This window comes from Dromiciops gliroides, chromosome 6 (genome assembly GCF_019393635.1).
Source record: "Dromiciops gliroides isolate mDroGli1 chromosome 6, mDroGli1.pri, whole genome shotgun sequence".
Classification (NCBI taxonomy): domain Eukaryota; kingdom Metazoa; phylum Chordata; class Mammalia; order Microbiotheria; family Microbiotheriidae; genus Dromiciops; species Dromiciops gliroides.
The window spans coordinates 222913970-222930506 of NC_057866.1; the positions used below are offsets into that span (position 1 = coordinate 222913970).

At 40.7% G+C, this 16537-nt stretch overlaps 2 protein-coding genes across 2 annotated transcripts in view; one reads left to right on the forward strand and one right to left on the reverse strand.

Annotated features, from left to right (window-relative positions):
- Nucleotides 1-10751, reverse strand: part of LARP7 (La ribonucleoprotein 7, transcriptional regulator) — a 37565-nt gene extending 26814 nt beyond the window's left edge. The window contains exon 1 of the mRNA XM_043973053.1: nt 10616-10751. The gene's annotated coding sequence lies outside the window, so the exon portion shown is untranslated. The remainder of the gene's footprint in view (nt 1-10615) is intronic.
- A 116-nt stretch (nt 10752-10867) lies between these two features.
- ZGRF1 (zinc finger GRF-type containing 1) overlaps nt 10868-16537 on the forward strand; it is a 78302-nt gene continuing 72632 nt past the window's right edge. Inside the window, exons 1-3 of the mRNA XM_043972021.1 lie at nt 10868-10905; nt 15285-15412; nt 15521-15601. Of these exons, the coding sequence (XP_043827956.1) occupies nt 15392-15412; nt 15521-15601 (102 nt within the window). The 5' untranslated portion in view covers nt 10868-10905; nt 15285-15391. The remainder of the gene's footprint in view (nt 10906-15284; nt 15413-15520; nt 15602-16537) is intronic.

The following is a 16537-nucleotide window of genomic DNA, read 5'->3' on the forward strand; positions in this document are numbered from 1 at the left end:
CTAATTCTGAGTACAGTACTCACTGTCTACAAATCACATGTTCTTTCAGAAGGAAGGGTTAGGAATTAGGTGATCTTTCCAAAATCCAAACCTTCCCATTCCCCACACATCTGATCAGTCACTGTTTTTGGTGGTGGTTTTTAAGAGTTGTGATGTTTTGATTTGGATTTTTTTTTGGGGGGGGGGGGGTCCTAAGATCTGCAATTTCCTCAGGGGTGGGAGTGAGGGAAAAGAAATGCCCCCTCCCAATGAAGACCAATAGGACTGTTCTGCATGTTACCATGAGAGAGTGGCCTTGAAACATGGGGAGCTTTGGTGCCCAGCTCCAGGGCATGCCACCATTACAGGTCAGAAAGACTCATGGATCAAGCAAGTTCATGTGTCCAAACTACTACTAGGGGAGGTGTACATATTTAAATCCTGTGAAATATGTCATTGAAGTCCACTATTAAAATCACACTTGACTAAATGGCATTTTGATATCAGGGATGCAAAGATAGCTTAACATTAAGGAAAACAATAAAATCAACCATATTAAAAACAAAAACATCCCAAACCACAAGATTATCTCAAGAGGTGCAGAAGAAATCTCTGAATAAGTACAGCCCTGCTGTTGTGATTTAAAAGCCATACAAAATACAAGCAAGGAAAAGTGGTGTCACACTGAACATAGAAACTGGGCCACGTGGCTCAGTGGAGGGGGCTGGAGTTATAAGTCATGAGTTCAAATCCAGTCTCAGGCACTAACTAGCTGTGTGACCCTGGGCAAGTCGTCTAATTCTGTTTGCCTCAATTTCCTCATTAGTAAAATGAGTTGCAGAAGGAAATACTCAAGTATTCTTTGACAAGAAAACCTCGAATGGAGTCACAAAAGAATTGGACACAACTAACAACAAACTTTATGTTAGCATGTTTGATATCTCTACCTTAAAAAAAATGTTAATAGTCTATCGAAAACTAAAAGCAAGTAGTATATGTATTGGAGAAGCACCAGAACCTTTCCTGGTGACTAGAGGAATAAATCAAGGATACTCATCCTTTTTCTTGCTATTATTTGATAAGGTTCTAAACATGTTAGCAATAAGAAAAGAGGAAGTAGCTACAGACATACAGAGGCAAAGAGGAGATAAAACTATCTCCATCTATTGGTTATCTAACTATGATTATTACTGATCATCTGATTAGCTTAGAAAACCCTAAGCATTCAGCAAAGAATTTAGCACACTTTAGTAAAATAGTAGTGTGCAAATATAAAGTCACAAAGCCAACAGCATTTCTTTCTTTCTTTTTTTTTTTTTAGTGAGGCAATTGGGGTTAAGTGACTTGCCCAGGGTCACACAGCTAGTAAGTGTCAAGTGTCTGAGGCTGGATTTGAACTCGGGTACTCCTGAATCCGAGGCCGGTGCTTTATCTGCTGTGCCACCTAGCTGCCCCCATAACTGAATCTTGAAGTCTGCTTTGGTAGATGGACTTAAAGTATTTTCTGTATTTTGTAGTTATTTAAATGAGACTTCCTTTTCCATTATTGTTTCCCAGATTTTGTTATTATTTTTTAGAAATGCTGTTGGCTAGGGGCAGCTAGGTGGCGCAGTGGATAAAGCACCAGCCCTGGATTCAGGATTCCCTGAGTTCAAATCCAGCCTCAGACACTTGACACTTACTAGCTGTGTGACCCTGGGCAAGTCACTTAACCCCTATTGCCCCGCAAAAAAAAAAAAAAAAAGAATAATGAAGATTCAATTACAAAATATTTCTCAAAGAAATAAAGAACAATTTAAATAGAAGAATATTCAGTTCTGGTGGCTGAGCTGTACACATAAGATTAAAAAAAAACCCTCAATACCAACCAAGTTAATTTACAGATGTGGTAGGAGAAATAGCATAACTCCTTCACCCATAAAAATTAGGTTAATTTTTCCTTAAAAAGTATTGAAAACTTGTATGGCTCAGGGGAACCAAAGGTTCAGGCAGTTAACATCACTTTCCATGAGGAACTCTGGGTGAGCTGAGCTGGTGGAAAAAACCGGGTAACTCAGACAAGGGAACTTTGTTCAGCTGAATCAACTTGAGGTGTCCTCACTATATATCTTTGTTGAACATCCTTCTTCTACAGCTAAGTAGATTTCATGTTTGTAACTACAATGACCTGTACCCACGTCTCATTTTTGTTCCACTATCAAACCTAAACTACCATAGGAATGGCCTGAGTCAGGCTCAGTCCAGAATAACAGATTTAGTGCTATATCAAACTACCAAAAAGATACTTTATGGAATTAGACAAAATAACAAAATTTATTTGGAGGAACAAAATCAATCTCAAACCCTATTATCTAATTGCTGTTCAGTTGTTCACTCATCTCTGGCTCTAGAGCATGCCACGTCCTTGTACTATCCCCCAAAGTCTGTCCAAGTTTGAGTTCGTTGTTTCCATGATGCTGTCTATCTCATTTTCTGTCATCCCCTTTTCCTTATGCCTTCAATCTTGCCCAACATCAGTCTTTTCCAATGAGTTCTGTTTTCTCATTATGTGGCCAAAGGATTTATGCTTCAGTATTTGACCTTCCAATGAAGAGCCTGAATGAATTCCTTTAAATATTGACTGATGTGATTTCCTTTCAAGAGTCCAAAGAACTCGCAAAAGTCCTGTCCAGGACCACAATTAGAAAGCATCGATTCTGTGGTGCTCAGCTCTCACAGCTATACATTGCTACTGGAAAAACCATAGCTTTATCTATATAAACCTTTGCTGGTAAAGCGATAGCTCGCTTTTTAGAATTTTGTTCATATTTGTCATAGCTTTCCTTCTAAGGAGCAAGTGTCCTTAAATTTAAATTTCATGGCTGCAGGTACCATCTGTAGTGATCTCTGAGCCCAGGCATATAAAAACTGACACTGATTACATTTCTCTTTCCTCTACATGCCAGGAAGTGATGAGATAAGCTGTCAAAATCTTAGTTTTTGTTGTTGTAGCTAAACTTCAAGCCAGCTTTAAAACTCTCCTCTTTCAAGCTCATCAAGAGGATTCTTAATTCCTCTTCACTTTCTTGCCATCGTAGTATCATCTGCATAACTGAGAATGTTGCTATTTCTTCCAGCAACCTTAATTCCAGCTTTTGAATCATCCAAATTGACATTTTGCATGATGTGTTCTACATATAAGTTATATAAATAAGGTGAAAATAAACAGCCTTATTATACTATTTTTCCAATTTTAAGCCAATCAATTGTCCCATGTTTGGTTCTAACTATTGCTTCTTGACTCAGGTTCCTCAGAAGACAAGTAAAATGATCTGGTACGCCCATCTCTTTGAGGACTTGCCACATTTTGTTGTGATCCACACAGTCATTGATGTTTTTCAGGAATTCCCCTGCTTTCTCCATAATCCAGCAAATGTTTGGAATTTGGTCTCTAGTTCCTCTGCTTCTTCAAAAACCAGCCTGCTTTTCTAGTCATTCTTTGGTTCACATATTGAGGCCTGGCTTGCAGAATCTTAAGCATAACCTCGCTGACATGTGAAACGAGTGCACTGTTCGGTCATCTGAACATTCCTTGCCATTGCCCTTCTTTAAGATGGGGACATAAACTGATCTTTTTCAAGACAATGGCCACTGGGGCAGCTAGGTGGCATGGTGGATAAAGTACAGGCCCTGGATTCAGGAGGACCCGAGGTCAAATCTGGATTCAGACACGACACTTACCAGCTGTGTGCCCCTGGGCAAGTCACTTAACCCTCATTGCCCTGCAAAAAGACATTACAAAAAAACCAAAAACAACAAACAAGACAAATGGCCAGATTTTCTGGCATACTGAGTGCAGTATCATCTTTTAGGGTTTGTTTTTTTTTTTGCAGGGCAATGAGGGTTAAGTGACTTGTCCAGGATCACACAGCTAGTTAAGTGTCAAGTGTCTGAGGCCAGATTTGAACTCAGGTCCTCCTGAATCCAGGGCCAGTGCTTTATCCACTGCACCACCTTGCTGCCCCATCTTTTAGGGTTTTAAATAGCCCAGCTGGGATTCCATTTCATTCTCCAGTATGTCTGACTCTGATCAGGAACTATACCAGTGTGGTGATCAGTGGTGGTAAGATTTCTCTTGTATAGTTCTTTTATGTATTCTTGCCATCTCTCCTCTGCTTCTGTTAAATCCCTACATTTTTGGTCCTTTATCATGCCTATTTTTACAAGAAACTTTCCCATGATAGCTCCCATTTCCTTCTCAGCTCACTTTGCAGATGAGGAAACTGAGGAAAACAGGGGTAAGTGACTTGCCCAGGGTCACACAGCTAGTAAGTGTCTGAGGCCAGATTTGAATTCAAGATGAGTCTTTCTGACTCCAGGCCTGGCACCACCTAGCTGCCCATATTATAAAGTAGCAATCTCCAAAAACATTTGATACTGTTCAAAAAAAGGAAACAAAAAGTAGATTGGTGCAGACTAGACAAAGAACAGTCAGAAATAATAGAATTCAATAAGTCTATTCTATAAACCTGATAACATAAATTAAGTTAGGAAAAAAAAGTGGCTTTTTGATAAGAAACAACTGTTGGGAAAACTGGAGAAAAAAACCTATTGTAATAGGATCCTTCTTGTCACCTTGTCTCAAGTCTCTCCCCATACGAATTCCACTTTCCACTCAAGCTGCTAGTCTTCCTAAAGCACAAGCCTGACCATGCTACTCCCCTACTCAATACTTTAGTGTCTTCTTGTTACTTGTATGGTCAAACAAACTCTTCTTTCTACCACTTACAGGCCTTAATGATTTGGCATCAACAAATTCATTACACATTACTCCTTTTCCTGTAGAAAACAAGCTGTCTTGCTTTTCCTCACACTTGACACACCATCTCCTGCCTCATTTGGTAGCATGTGTGCCACTGCTTAGCTGGATTTTTTAGAATCCCTGATTTCTTTTAAGACTCAGCTCAAGGGGCGGCTAGGTGGCACAGTGGATAGAGCACAGGCCCTGGATTCAGGAGGACCTGAGTTCAAATTGGACCTCAGACACTTAACACTTACTAGCTGTGTGACCCCAGGCAAGTCACTTAACCCCGATTGCCCCACCAAAAAAAAAAAAAAGAAAACTCAGCTCAAGAACCATCCACTAAAAAAGCCTCTTTGGCTCCCTTTCCCCAAGAGTACTCTCCCTCCCCAACTTTGTATTACTTTGAATACTATCACTACCTAATCCTCCATGTACGTGTTGTTTCCTTTGACAGAATATAAGTTTCTTGAAAGCAGTGACTATTTCGATTTTTGTATCGTCAGTTTGAGAAGTATTTGGCACATAAATAAGGCTTGATAAAAGCCAATTGAGGGGCAGCTGGTGGCGCAGTGGATAGAGCACCTGCCCTGGAGTCAGGAGGACCTGAGTTCAAATCAGGCCTTAGACACTTAACACTTACTAGCTGTGTGACCCTGGGCAAGTCACTTAACCCCAATTGCCTCATCAAAAAAACAAAAACAAAAAAAACCCCAACAAACAGTATTTAACAGTTTCTATGAATAAATCAGCCCACAGCCATTGAGAGCAAGATAGACATTGTTCCTCAAATAACTGACAAATAAGTGATATATGTATATGAGATTGAAACAAAGTGCTATAAAGAACTGAGGGGAAGGAAAGATCCTGCTCAGCTAGAAGGATCAGGGAAGGCTTCTTGGAGACAGTGGTACCTGCAGCTTCCTTGAAGGATGAAGAGGATTTAAAAAGGCACAGATCAAAGATTAAGAGTAGGAAGGGATCTAAGAGGTATTTTACAGATAAGAAAACTGAGGTCCAGTGAGAAGTGACATGCCAAGGGCATAACTGATTGTAAATTCAATTCTACTCTTTCCATTATGCCACATTTTGTGTAGTCTAGGCCAGTAGTATCAAACTCAAATAGGAATGGATCACTGTGGCTGAATATTGACTTAGAAAACCACAATTAAGCATCATCTATGTTATATTGTATTTTAATTTATTTTGTTAAACGTCTCCTAATTACATTTTAATCTGGTTCAGGCTGTATTTGAGAGCCAATTCTGATCAGCTAGTTGGATATTTCTGGTCTAAGCCACTATTCTCATTGTTCCTGGGACACGTTATATTTTTTAAAATAATAAACATTTTTAATGTTTTGAGTTCCAAATTTTATCCCTCCTTCCCTTCATCCCCTCTCCCCTTGATGATGTGGTAAGCAATCAGATATAGGCTATACATGTGTGCAATTATGTAAAACATTAACATACTAGTCATTTTGTATGAGAAAACTTGAATAAAAGAAAAAGATGAAAGTGAAAAATAGCATGCTTCAGTTTGTGTTCAATCAATATTAGTTCTTTCTTTGGAAGTGGATAGTATGCTCCTTTGGGATTGTCTTGGATCACTGTATTTTTTTTTTTTTTTGGCAGGGCAATGAGGATCAAATTGGCCCAGGGTCACACAGCTAGTAAGTGTCAAGTGTCTGAGGCTGCATTTGAACCCAGGTACTCCTGAATCCAGGGCCGGCGCTTTACCACTGTGCCATCTAGCTGCCCCCCACTGTATTTTTTAAATACCTTTTTTCCCTTTTTTTTTGGTGAGGCAGTGGGGGTTAAGGGACTTGCCCAGGGTCACACAGCTAGTAAGTGTCAAGTGTCTGAGGCTGGATTCGAACTCAGGTACTCCTGAATCCAGGGCCAATGCTTTATCCACTGCGCCACCTAGCTGCCCCTTGGATCACTGTATTTTTACATCAGAAACTGGTATTTTACCAGTGGAAATGATGTTAAAGAAAATGCATTACCATGCTTTTTGCTGCTGTATTTTAAGGACCATAGCACCTTTTTATCTGACTAGTAGGTGAAAAGGCTTGTCTTTCCCACTGGAATGTGAACTCCTTGGGAGCAGGGACTGTCTTACTTCATCTGATGTCATCTCCAGAAATTCATCATTGTGGAAGATGAAATCAACTCTGAAACTTATGCCTCTCCAGATCATCTCCCACTGGGTTGCAGGACTCCATCATGCCCCCAAGCCAGGCAACTCCACCATTCATTTTCAGCTTCTTTTTATGTGCTGCCTCCTTTACAAATTGTAAGCTCCTTGAAGGCAGGGGTTGTCTTTTGCCTTTCTTTGTATTCCTGACACAATACCTGGCACATAGTAGGTGCTTAATAAATGGTTATTGACTCTGATTCTAAGTATCTGCAACACTGAAGCACAGAACTTTGCACATAGTAAGCACTTAATATTTTTTCATTCACTCATAGAACAGAAAAACAGGATTGCTTATGACACTATGAACCTTCACTTCCAATTTGTTGTGGTAGAGAAGAAATAAAGGAAAGTATGTGACACACAGTTTTTGAGAGCTAAAACACTTTTACATTCATTATCTCATTTCATTCTAAGAATGCTGAGTTCAACCATTATCATTTGTACTTTACAGGTGAGGAAATAGCCTCATGAGGCTTTTTGAAAGTCACACTGCTATTAAATTGTAAAACAGAGACATGCAGGACAACTCTGAATAGTAAGCACAAAGGCATGTACTGGCCCATTATGTTCTCATAAGTGTAAGAATATCTTTTTTGGGAGGGGGAAGGTCAAGTGACTTGCCCAGGGTCACATAGCTAGTAATTGTCAAGTGTCTGAGGCCTATTTTGAACTCAGGTCCTCCTCACCTTATCCACTGCGCCACCTATCTGCCCCTAAGACTATCTCTTAAAACATACTGATAAGGAAATATGTTTTGCATGATTGTACACATATGACCTATATTGAATTGCTTACTATCTTTTTTTTTTTTTTTTTAGGTCAGGCAATGAGAGTTAAGTGCCTTGCCCAGGGTCACACAGCTAGTAAGTGTTAAGTGTCTGAGGCTGGATTTGAACTCAGGTACTCCTGAATCCAGGGCCGGTGCTCTATCCACTGCACCACCTAGCTGCCCCTAATTGCTTACTATCTTAGGGAGGGGGAAGGGAAGAGTGGGAGAAAGAGAATATGGAACTCAAAAAATTAAAAAAAAAAAAACCCTAATGCTAAAAATTGTTTTTAAATATAATTGAGGAGAGGGCAGCTAGGTGGCACAGTAGATAAAGCCTTGGCCCTGGATTCAGGAGGACCTGAGTTCAAATCCGAACTCAGACACTTGACACTTACTAGCTCTGTGACCCTGGGCAAGTCACTTAACCCTCACTGCCCCGCCAAAAGAAAGAAATATAATTGAGGAAAAATACTACTTTAAAAAACCTATATAGAGGGCAGCTGACATTAATATTTTATTATTTTCTTTTGCAGGCAATTAATTAATTTAGCACCCAATTAATGATTAAAAAAAAAAAAAGGGGGGCAGCTAGGTGGTGCAGTGGATAGAGCATTGGCCCTGGATTCAGGAGTACCTGAGTTCAAATCCAGCCTCAGACACTTGACGCTTGCTAGCTGTGTGACCCTGGGCAAATTACTTAACCCCCATTGCCTGCAAAAACAAAAACAAAAAATAACAAAAAACAACAACAAAAAACCCTTGGTATGTTTTCCCTTACTTACAATTCATCCACTAATCTATTTTATAGGAGTTAAGTGAATTTTTATTTGATTTTTTTTTTGTTATAGTTAATACCAATTTACTCAGGGACTATCTCAGTGACATCTTTTATCAACAACACAAACTACTCTGGACCATTTTACTTTTCAGAAAGAAGAAGAAAAGTGAAAGAGAAATGGAATTTTAGTGATTTTTGTGTCTTACCAGCAGCTCAAGCAAAGCTTGCTTTATTCCTTCAAGGATCTGTAATTAACTGTATGGGTACTCCTTTCACTAAGGCACATTATGGCCTTCCTCAGTGCAGGGTATGAAAAATTGCATCATTCTGCAGTGAACTTGGAGATGAGTTAAAAAGAAAACGGTCCATCACCCATCCCATACTTAGAAGTTTTTCTAGCTTGGAAGGCAAAACAACTGAGTCTGAGTTGTGCAATGACAAAGCTAGGTAAGTAATAGACACAGACATAATAATAATAGCAGCTAGCATTTGTACCAAGCACTTTATAACTCTTTCATTTCTCACAACTCTGGGAGGTAGGTGCTATTGTTACCTCCATTTTAAAGTTGAAGAAACAGAGGCAAACAGAAGATGAGTGACTTGCCCAAGGTCACTAATAATTGTCTGAAGTCACATTTGAACTTGCAGAGCAGCTAGGTGCCAGGCCTGGAGGTGGGCAGACTCACCTCCCTTCCTTGTAAAATGAGCAGGAGCAGGAAATGGCAAAGCACTCCAGTATCTTTGCCAAGAAATCCCCAAATGGGTTTATGAAAAAAGAACTTAACAACTAGGCCCAGTGCTAAGAAATGAAGTTCGCAATAATAACAACATCAACAGCTAGCATTTATATAGTGCTTAATATGGATCAAGCACTTTACAAATACTATGTTAATATTTTAATCCTCACAACTTATTTTACAGATGAGGAAACCGAGGTAAAAGGTACTTAAGTGACTTGCCCAAGGTCACAAACAGCTGATAATGGTCTGTGGTCACATCTGAATTCATGTCTTCCTGCCTCCAGGTCCAGCTGTCCCTCAAAAGTCTTTAATTACAATTTCATCTGCATTCATCAACTAAATGTTTGCCGATTTGCTGCAAATGAGACTTATGGAATGCCAAGTGTGGAGCACACAGGTGTCATAACATCTTGACTGATTAAGAGGTAAATCAGGGGCAGCTAGGTGGCGCAGTGGATAGAGCACTGGCCCTGGAGTCAGGAGGACCTGAGTTCAAATCCGGCCTCAGACACTTAACACTTACTAGCTGTGTGACCTTGGGCAAGTCACTCAACCCCAATTGCCTCGCCAAAACAAAACAAAAAAAGAGGTAAATCAAAGGGCGGGAAGTCAGGTCACCTGGCATTTACCAAGTGCTTACAGCGTAGGTGGACTCAGGCTAGGCGCACTAAGAGAGCGTTCCGGCCCGCAAGGAGCTCCTAGTCTAACCCGGGAGAACGCTCGCCAACAGTTCTGTATGAACAAATTACATACAAGATAAATTGCAGTCTCAGAGAAAACGCTAAAAACAAGGAGGGCCGAGAAAAGCAAGGATGAAGGGGGGGGGTATTCCTGGCTTGGGGGGCAGGGAGGGAGGGTCTTCCTGGTGGAACAGCCATGAGGCTAGCAAGACTGGTTGGAATGCACGGCGCCGGAACGCGTCAGGTAATTACTGATTAGGCTGTATATTAAAGGGATTAAATTCAGAGTACCAGGTACACAGGTGGCGCTTAATAAATGCTGGCTGAAAGATTAAGTAGTAAATTAGCTGGAAAGCACAGTGGCCGATCAAGGTCGGTGCTTAATAAATATTAGCCGACTGGCTGGTGAGGTGGGCGTGTCCCGGGGATCAGACTCTTTTCCCTCCCTCCCCCCAGCTCAAGTGTTACCCCACCTCAAGACTACGAGAGGGCGGGGACGTCCAAAGACCTTCTACGCAGGCGCCCTGACACAAAGGCGGAGGGGGGTGAAGGAAGGTGTTGGGGGGAGGGGGAAGACGGGGCAATTAGGAAGGTACAGGAAGTGAAGCCAACCAGAAATCGAAGGCGGATTTGGGCCTGACCACCGCGGGGCATCTCGCGCGGGCCGCCTCGACCGCTCGCACTTACTCGGTTCAGTCCCCCAGGCAACGGGTCCAAGCCTCGGCGCGTTTCGTAAACGGTCTCCTCCTCCCCGCTCTTCTCCGTTGCTGGGGCCCGCGCGTCACGTGCTGTGCGACCAGAGCCGTCGTCACGCCCGCGCGTGCCTGCGCAAGGACCCGGAAGGAGTCGCGCGATTGGGGATTTAGGAGGGCGGGGGAGGGGCGCGCGAATGGGCGCGGCGGGGCTTTGTCGCGGAGCAGTGGCGTCATCGGCTTTCGCGGGAAAAATTCGAAAATCAAGACTCGCGGCCGGGACAGGTGACCCCCTCCTCCCTACCCCCCAAAAGCCGTGTGTGTGTGTGTGTGTGTGTGTGTGTGTGTGTGTGTGTGTGTGTGTGTGAGAGAGAGAGAGAGAGAGGCGTCAGTGTGTACAGAGCGTATCAGTGTGTTGTGTGCGTGTGTTCTTTGTGTGTTGTGTTCTGTCTGTGTATATGACTATCTGGGTGTGTGTATTGTGTAGCGCGTGGGGACATCAAAAGCACCCAACTTTGTAGGGTTGTTGTTGTGTGTATCTGACTCGTCATGACCCCATCAGGGGTTTTCTTGGCAGAGATCCCGGAGTGGTTTTGTCATTGCCTTCTCCAGCTCGTTCTACAGAGGAGGAAACTGAGGCAGACAGGTTGAAGAGACTGGCCCAGGGTCACCCGGCTAGTGCGCGTCTCAGGAGGGGGAGTCTATCCGCTGCGTCACCCAGCTGCCCTGGAGTGAGAATCAAAGGAGTGAACTTGTCAAGGGCTTGGCAAGCTCTCTGAGCTCTGTAACTCTAACTTCATATATGAACTATCCGAGCACTATGTGAATAACTACAAAGGCAACGCATCGAAAAGTATTCATTAAACACCTACTAAGTGCCAGCCCTGTTCTAAGCCCCGGGGATATAAAAAGAGGTAGAAGACAGGCTACACCCTCAAGGAGTTTACAATTCCATGGCGCTATCATTAGCTGAGATTGGAGGGAAACCAGAGAGAAGCCGGGAGGTAGAGAATAGGAGCGGGGAGCCCTTCAAAACCTCAGCTCTTCTGCTTATTGATCGTGTGATCGGTCTTCAGTTTTCTCATCTGGATAATAAGGGGATTGTGGGGGAGGCTAGGTGGCGCAGTGGATAAAGCACGGGCCCTGGATTCAGGAGTACCTGAGTTCAAATCCGGCCTCAGACACTTAACACTTACTAGCTGTGTGACCCTGGGCAAGTCACTTAACCCCCAGTTGCCTCACTTAAAAAAAAGGGGGGGGGGGATTGTGGACTCTATTGACACCGGTGGTCCCTCAGACCCCTTTGGGACTCAGGCAGAAGTCTGTCCTGCAGGGACAGTGCAGTCAGACAGTGTGATTTCTCCTTGGTGATATTGAGTCAATCATCAGGAATGGTGGTTCTTGAAATGTATTTTTTCTGTGGATTTAGATTTGGGTAAACCCTGAGCAAGTCACTTAACCTGGCTTAGTGGATAGAGTGCTGGGCCTGGAGTGAGGAAAACCTGAGCTCAAATCGGGCCTCAGACACTAGCAAGCTGTGTGACCCTGGGCAAGTCACTTAACTTCTCTTTGCCTTAATCTCCTGGAGAAGGAAATGACAAAATGACAAAATCTTTGCCAAGACTACCCCAAATGGGGTCACATAGAGTCAGGCGTGACTGAACAACACAAGATCCTGTAGAAAAGGGTTCTTTGCCTTTTTTGGGGTCTGGTATGATAGTGAATGGTTTGTTTACCTGCATTCAAATTGAAGGAAATGATAAATTTCAGTTAGAGGTTGGTGAAAATAAAGAGTTGAGGGACCCCACGAAAATATATCCACACACCCCTATTGTCCTGGACCAGATGTTCTTAACTTTTTTGCGTGTCATAGCCCCCCTTGGCAGTAGGTCAACATCTAGGGACTCCTTTTTAAAAGATTGGGCTTGAATGCATAACATCAAAACCACAGGATTACAGAAGAAACCAATCACATTGATAGACAATAAAAAAACAACAAAAACAAGTTCACAAACCCAGGTTAACAATAGGGCAGGATTGAAAAAAAAATCTTAAAAACCCAACCCCCAAAACACTCAGAAAAGTGGTTGTTCAGTTGTGTCTGACCCCATTTGCAAAGATATTGGAGTGGTTTGCCATTTCCTTTTCCAGCTCCTTCTTACAGAAGAGGAAACTAAGGCAAATTAGATCTCCCGTCTTCATGACTCCAGGCCTGGTGCACTGTCCACTATGCCACCTAGCTGCTGATTAGCAACAGTTTTACCAGCACCAGTGAATTGATGCCTGGACTTTGTAAAAGTGTAAAGATTTTTGACCACATATTTGTAAATATATGGCAGGTGTAAATATCTTGCAAGTAGGAGTTCTTTCATTCTTTGTCCTTGTTTGGCACTTAGTAAGCATGGATTGATTGAATATGTCAATCAACCAAATCAATTAGTAAATCAGCTGAATCAGATAAATGTTGATTGATTGAAAGTAAACCACCAACAAGAGATTTGGTTCATTTTCAGTCTAATCTCCTTCACGTTCACTTTTAGACAACATTATACTTAAATGATCAGAAATAGATCTCTCCCCATTAAAAATCCTCAATCCAGAAAACTTCTTCCTTAAATGTAGCTGTCCTATATTTTGAATCAGTTTTGACTTGTTCAGCTCTAAGAAGTGAGGAGGTGAGGGGGTGAAAAAGCTCTACTCTGATGGTATGGTATGCCTGTGACCCTGGGTTCTCAAAGCCTATGGAGGCTGAAAGTTCTGGCAGGCTTCAACTAAGGTCCTAGCAACAGCCTGGTTTTAGAGGACCAGCATATATACATACATACATGCATGCATACATACGTACGTGTGTACTTTAATATAGGCTTGCATCAGTAGTTTGAGCACTTGGTTTTAAATTCCTTGATTATAAAAAACCTTTAAATATCTCGATTTCTAAATCTTTGCTTTATGACAAAATAGCCTTAGTTCTATTACTTGGTCTGCATAAAATCATAGGATTTCAGAATTTGAACTCTAATCCAAGTTTCTCTTTAAACAAGTGATGCCCCAGAAATGGATTGACTGTTACAGGGATCAAGAGAAAAGGAACACCTCATGTAGGAAGTACCGGAATGTAGGAAGTCCACAGTTGATGATTTCTGCCTTGCTTCAGAACACAGACACTTGTTTAATCTATCATATTAATCTATAATAGTCACTTTGCAAGAGTGTTTCCTGCTACTTTGTTTACAGATGTATGATTGTAACCCTTGCTGCAACAGCATGTTGACAGATTGAAAATGGAAGCTCATAGGCAGATTTCAGAGAAACCTGGAAGAACTTGCATGAACTGATGATGAGTGAGATGAGCAGAACAACCAGGAGAACATTGTACACAGTATCATCAACATTATGTGTTGATCAAGTGTGATAGACTTGATTCTTCTCAGCAATACAATGGTACAAGATAGTTCCAAAGGACTCATGATGGAAAATGCTCTCCAAATCCAGAAAAAAGGAACTGTGGAATCTAGATGCAGATTGAACCATACTTTTTTTTTTTTTTTTTTTGGTGAGGCAATTGGGGTTAAGTGACTTGCCCAGGGTCACACAGCTAGTAAGTGTCAAGCGTCTGAGGCTGGATTTGAACTCAGGTACTCCTGACTCCAGGGCTGGTGCTCTATCCACTGCGCCACCTAGCTGCGCCCCATACTTTTTCTTTTGTTTTTGGTGCTGTTTTTCTTTTTTTGAGGTTTTTCGTTTTTGCTCTGATTCTTCTTTCACAGTAAGACTAATGCAGAAATATGTTTAATGTGATCATACATCTATAACCTATATCAGATTACTTGCTGTTTTGGGAAGGGGGGAGGGAGGGAAAAAATATGAAACTAGAAATCTTATAAAAACAAATGTTGAAAACTACATGTAACTGGAAAACAATAAAATACTTTTATAATAAAAAAAATGGAAGCTCATATTCAAAACACTAGGGAGCCACCTTGTGGTGGTTCTGAAGCAATTCAGAAAACATGCAAATTGAAGTTTGATGTTCAAGGATGGCAGGATTTTACAGTTGGAAGAGTACTTTTACAGATGAAAAAAAAAACACCTGAGGAACAAAAGGGTTAATTAATTAGTCTACAGGTAGTGAATAGCAGAACCACCGTTCAACCTCCAGTTTCTTGACTCCCAAGACCAGCCCTATTTGCACAACTTCATGTCCAGGTTTGGAGACATTCAATTTTAAAACAGATGAAAACACATTAAAAAATTTTTTTTTCTTTTCCACTTTGACAATTCCTTAATCTGAAGTTTTGTTGGTTTTTTTTTTTTACTGTTTTCTCTCACAACTAGCTAATATGGGAATTTTTCCATGACTACTCATGTATAACTTATTTTGAATTGCTTGAGTTCTTGTGGGTGGGGGGGTGAGGGGGGAAGAGAAATTGGAACACAAAGTTTAAAAAAAATTGTTAAAATTTTGTTTTTACGTATATTTTGGAAAATAAAATTCTATTAAAAAAATCAAGCAAAGACACTTATTTTCTGATACAAGTTTCCAGCTGAATAGGTTGCCATGTACAAAGAAAAGACATTTAATATTTTTTCTTCAGGTACCTGGAATAAGTTATAAATAAGGTTATACATTCCAAATTTAAATTTTTGTTTATATTTCTCATCAGTGATGAACTCCATGAATTCTATATATGCCTAGGATAAAATGAGCAAGTGCTTTAGCAGTCATTGAAGATTTACTGGTCTCAGATGAATTTTATCTTCAGCATAAACAATGGCAAGTCAAGAATTTATTGTAAGTATCTTTGATTTTTCTATTTCAGTATTTGATTCATGTATTCCACAAATATAAGTATAGGATTACTGAAAACTATCTCTTAACTTTTGTGCTCTTATAAATAAGGTACTATATACTCATCAGAAGATGAAGAAATCAAAAATATGGCAAGATGGAATACTGAAGGTCAGTTTCTCAGGAAATAAGGTAGGTTTGGAATAATCTATTTGACTCTAAAAGTTCAATTCTTAAATTCATATTTGAACATTGTTATAATGTTATCAGTTATATGTTATAAAGCTCTGACATGGATTTGAAAATTCAACTATTACAGTGGGTAGTTTAGCAAAACTCAACATGACTAATGTGGAAATATATTTAATGTGATTGTACATATATAGCCTATATCAGATTGCTTGCTGTCTTGGGGAGGGAAAGAGGAAGGGACAAAAATTTGGAACTCCAAATCTTTTGAAAATGAATTTTGAAAACTATCTTTACATGTAACTGGAAAAAAAATACTATTAAGATTGAAAAGAAAATAGTAGAATCTCAATGAGTATTTGATTTAATTTATATTTGGAGTAGTAGTAACCAAGTCTTTATAAATGGTGCCATTGAGTGAATTCACAAGATTATCTATTAATTATCTGTGGTAATTTTCTTTCTTTTTCTTTCTTTCTTTTTTTTTTTTTTGGAGGGGCAATGGGGGTTAAGTGACTTGCCCAGGGTCACACAGCTAGTAAGTGTCAAGTGTCTGAGGCCGAATTTGAACTCAGGTCCTCCTGAATCCAGGGCTAGTGCTTTATCCACTGTGCCACCTAGCTGCCCTGGTAATTTTCAAGGAAAAAAACACAGAACATTAATGTTTAGAAGTTTTAAAAAGTGAATTCATATACTATCTGAGACATTATAGGACATACATATAAGATATATCGCTTGTACAATGATATACTAATTCCTCAGCCTGTCTCTCATCTTAGCTATGGGACTTTTAATGCTCCTTTAATGCTCCTTATCACCCACTTCTCTCTAACATAAACCTTCTGATACTGATAGGACAGTTTCTTCATTGTCCACCAAATTCTTCATATTTACCTCCTCTTTCCCTGTACTCCACCATTCCATATATGCAGACTCCAC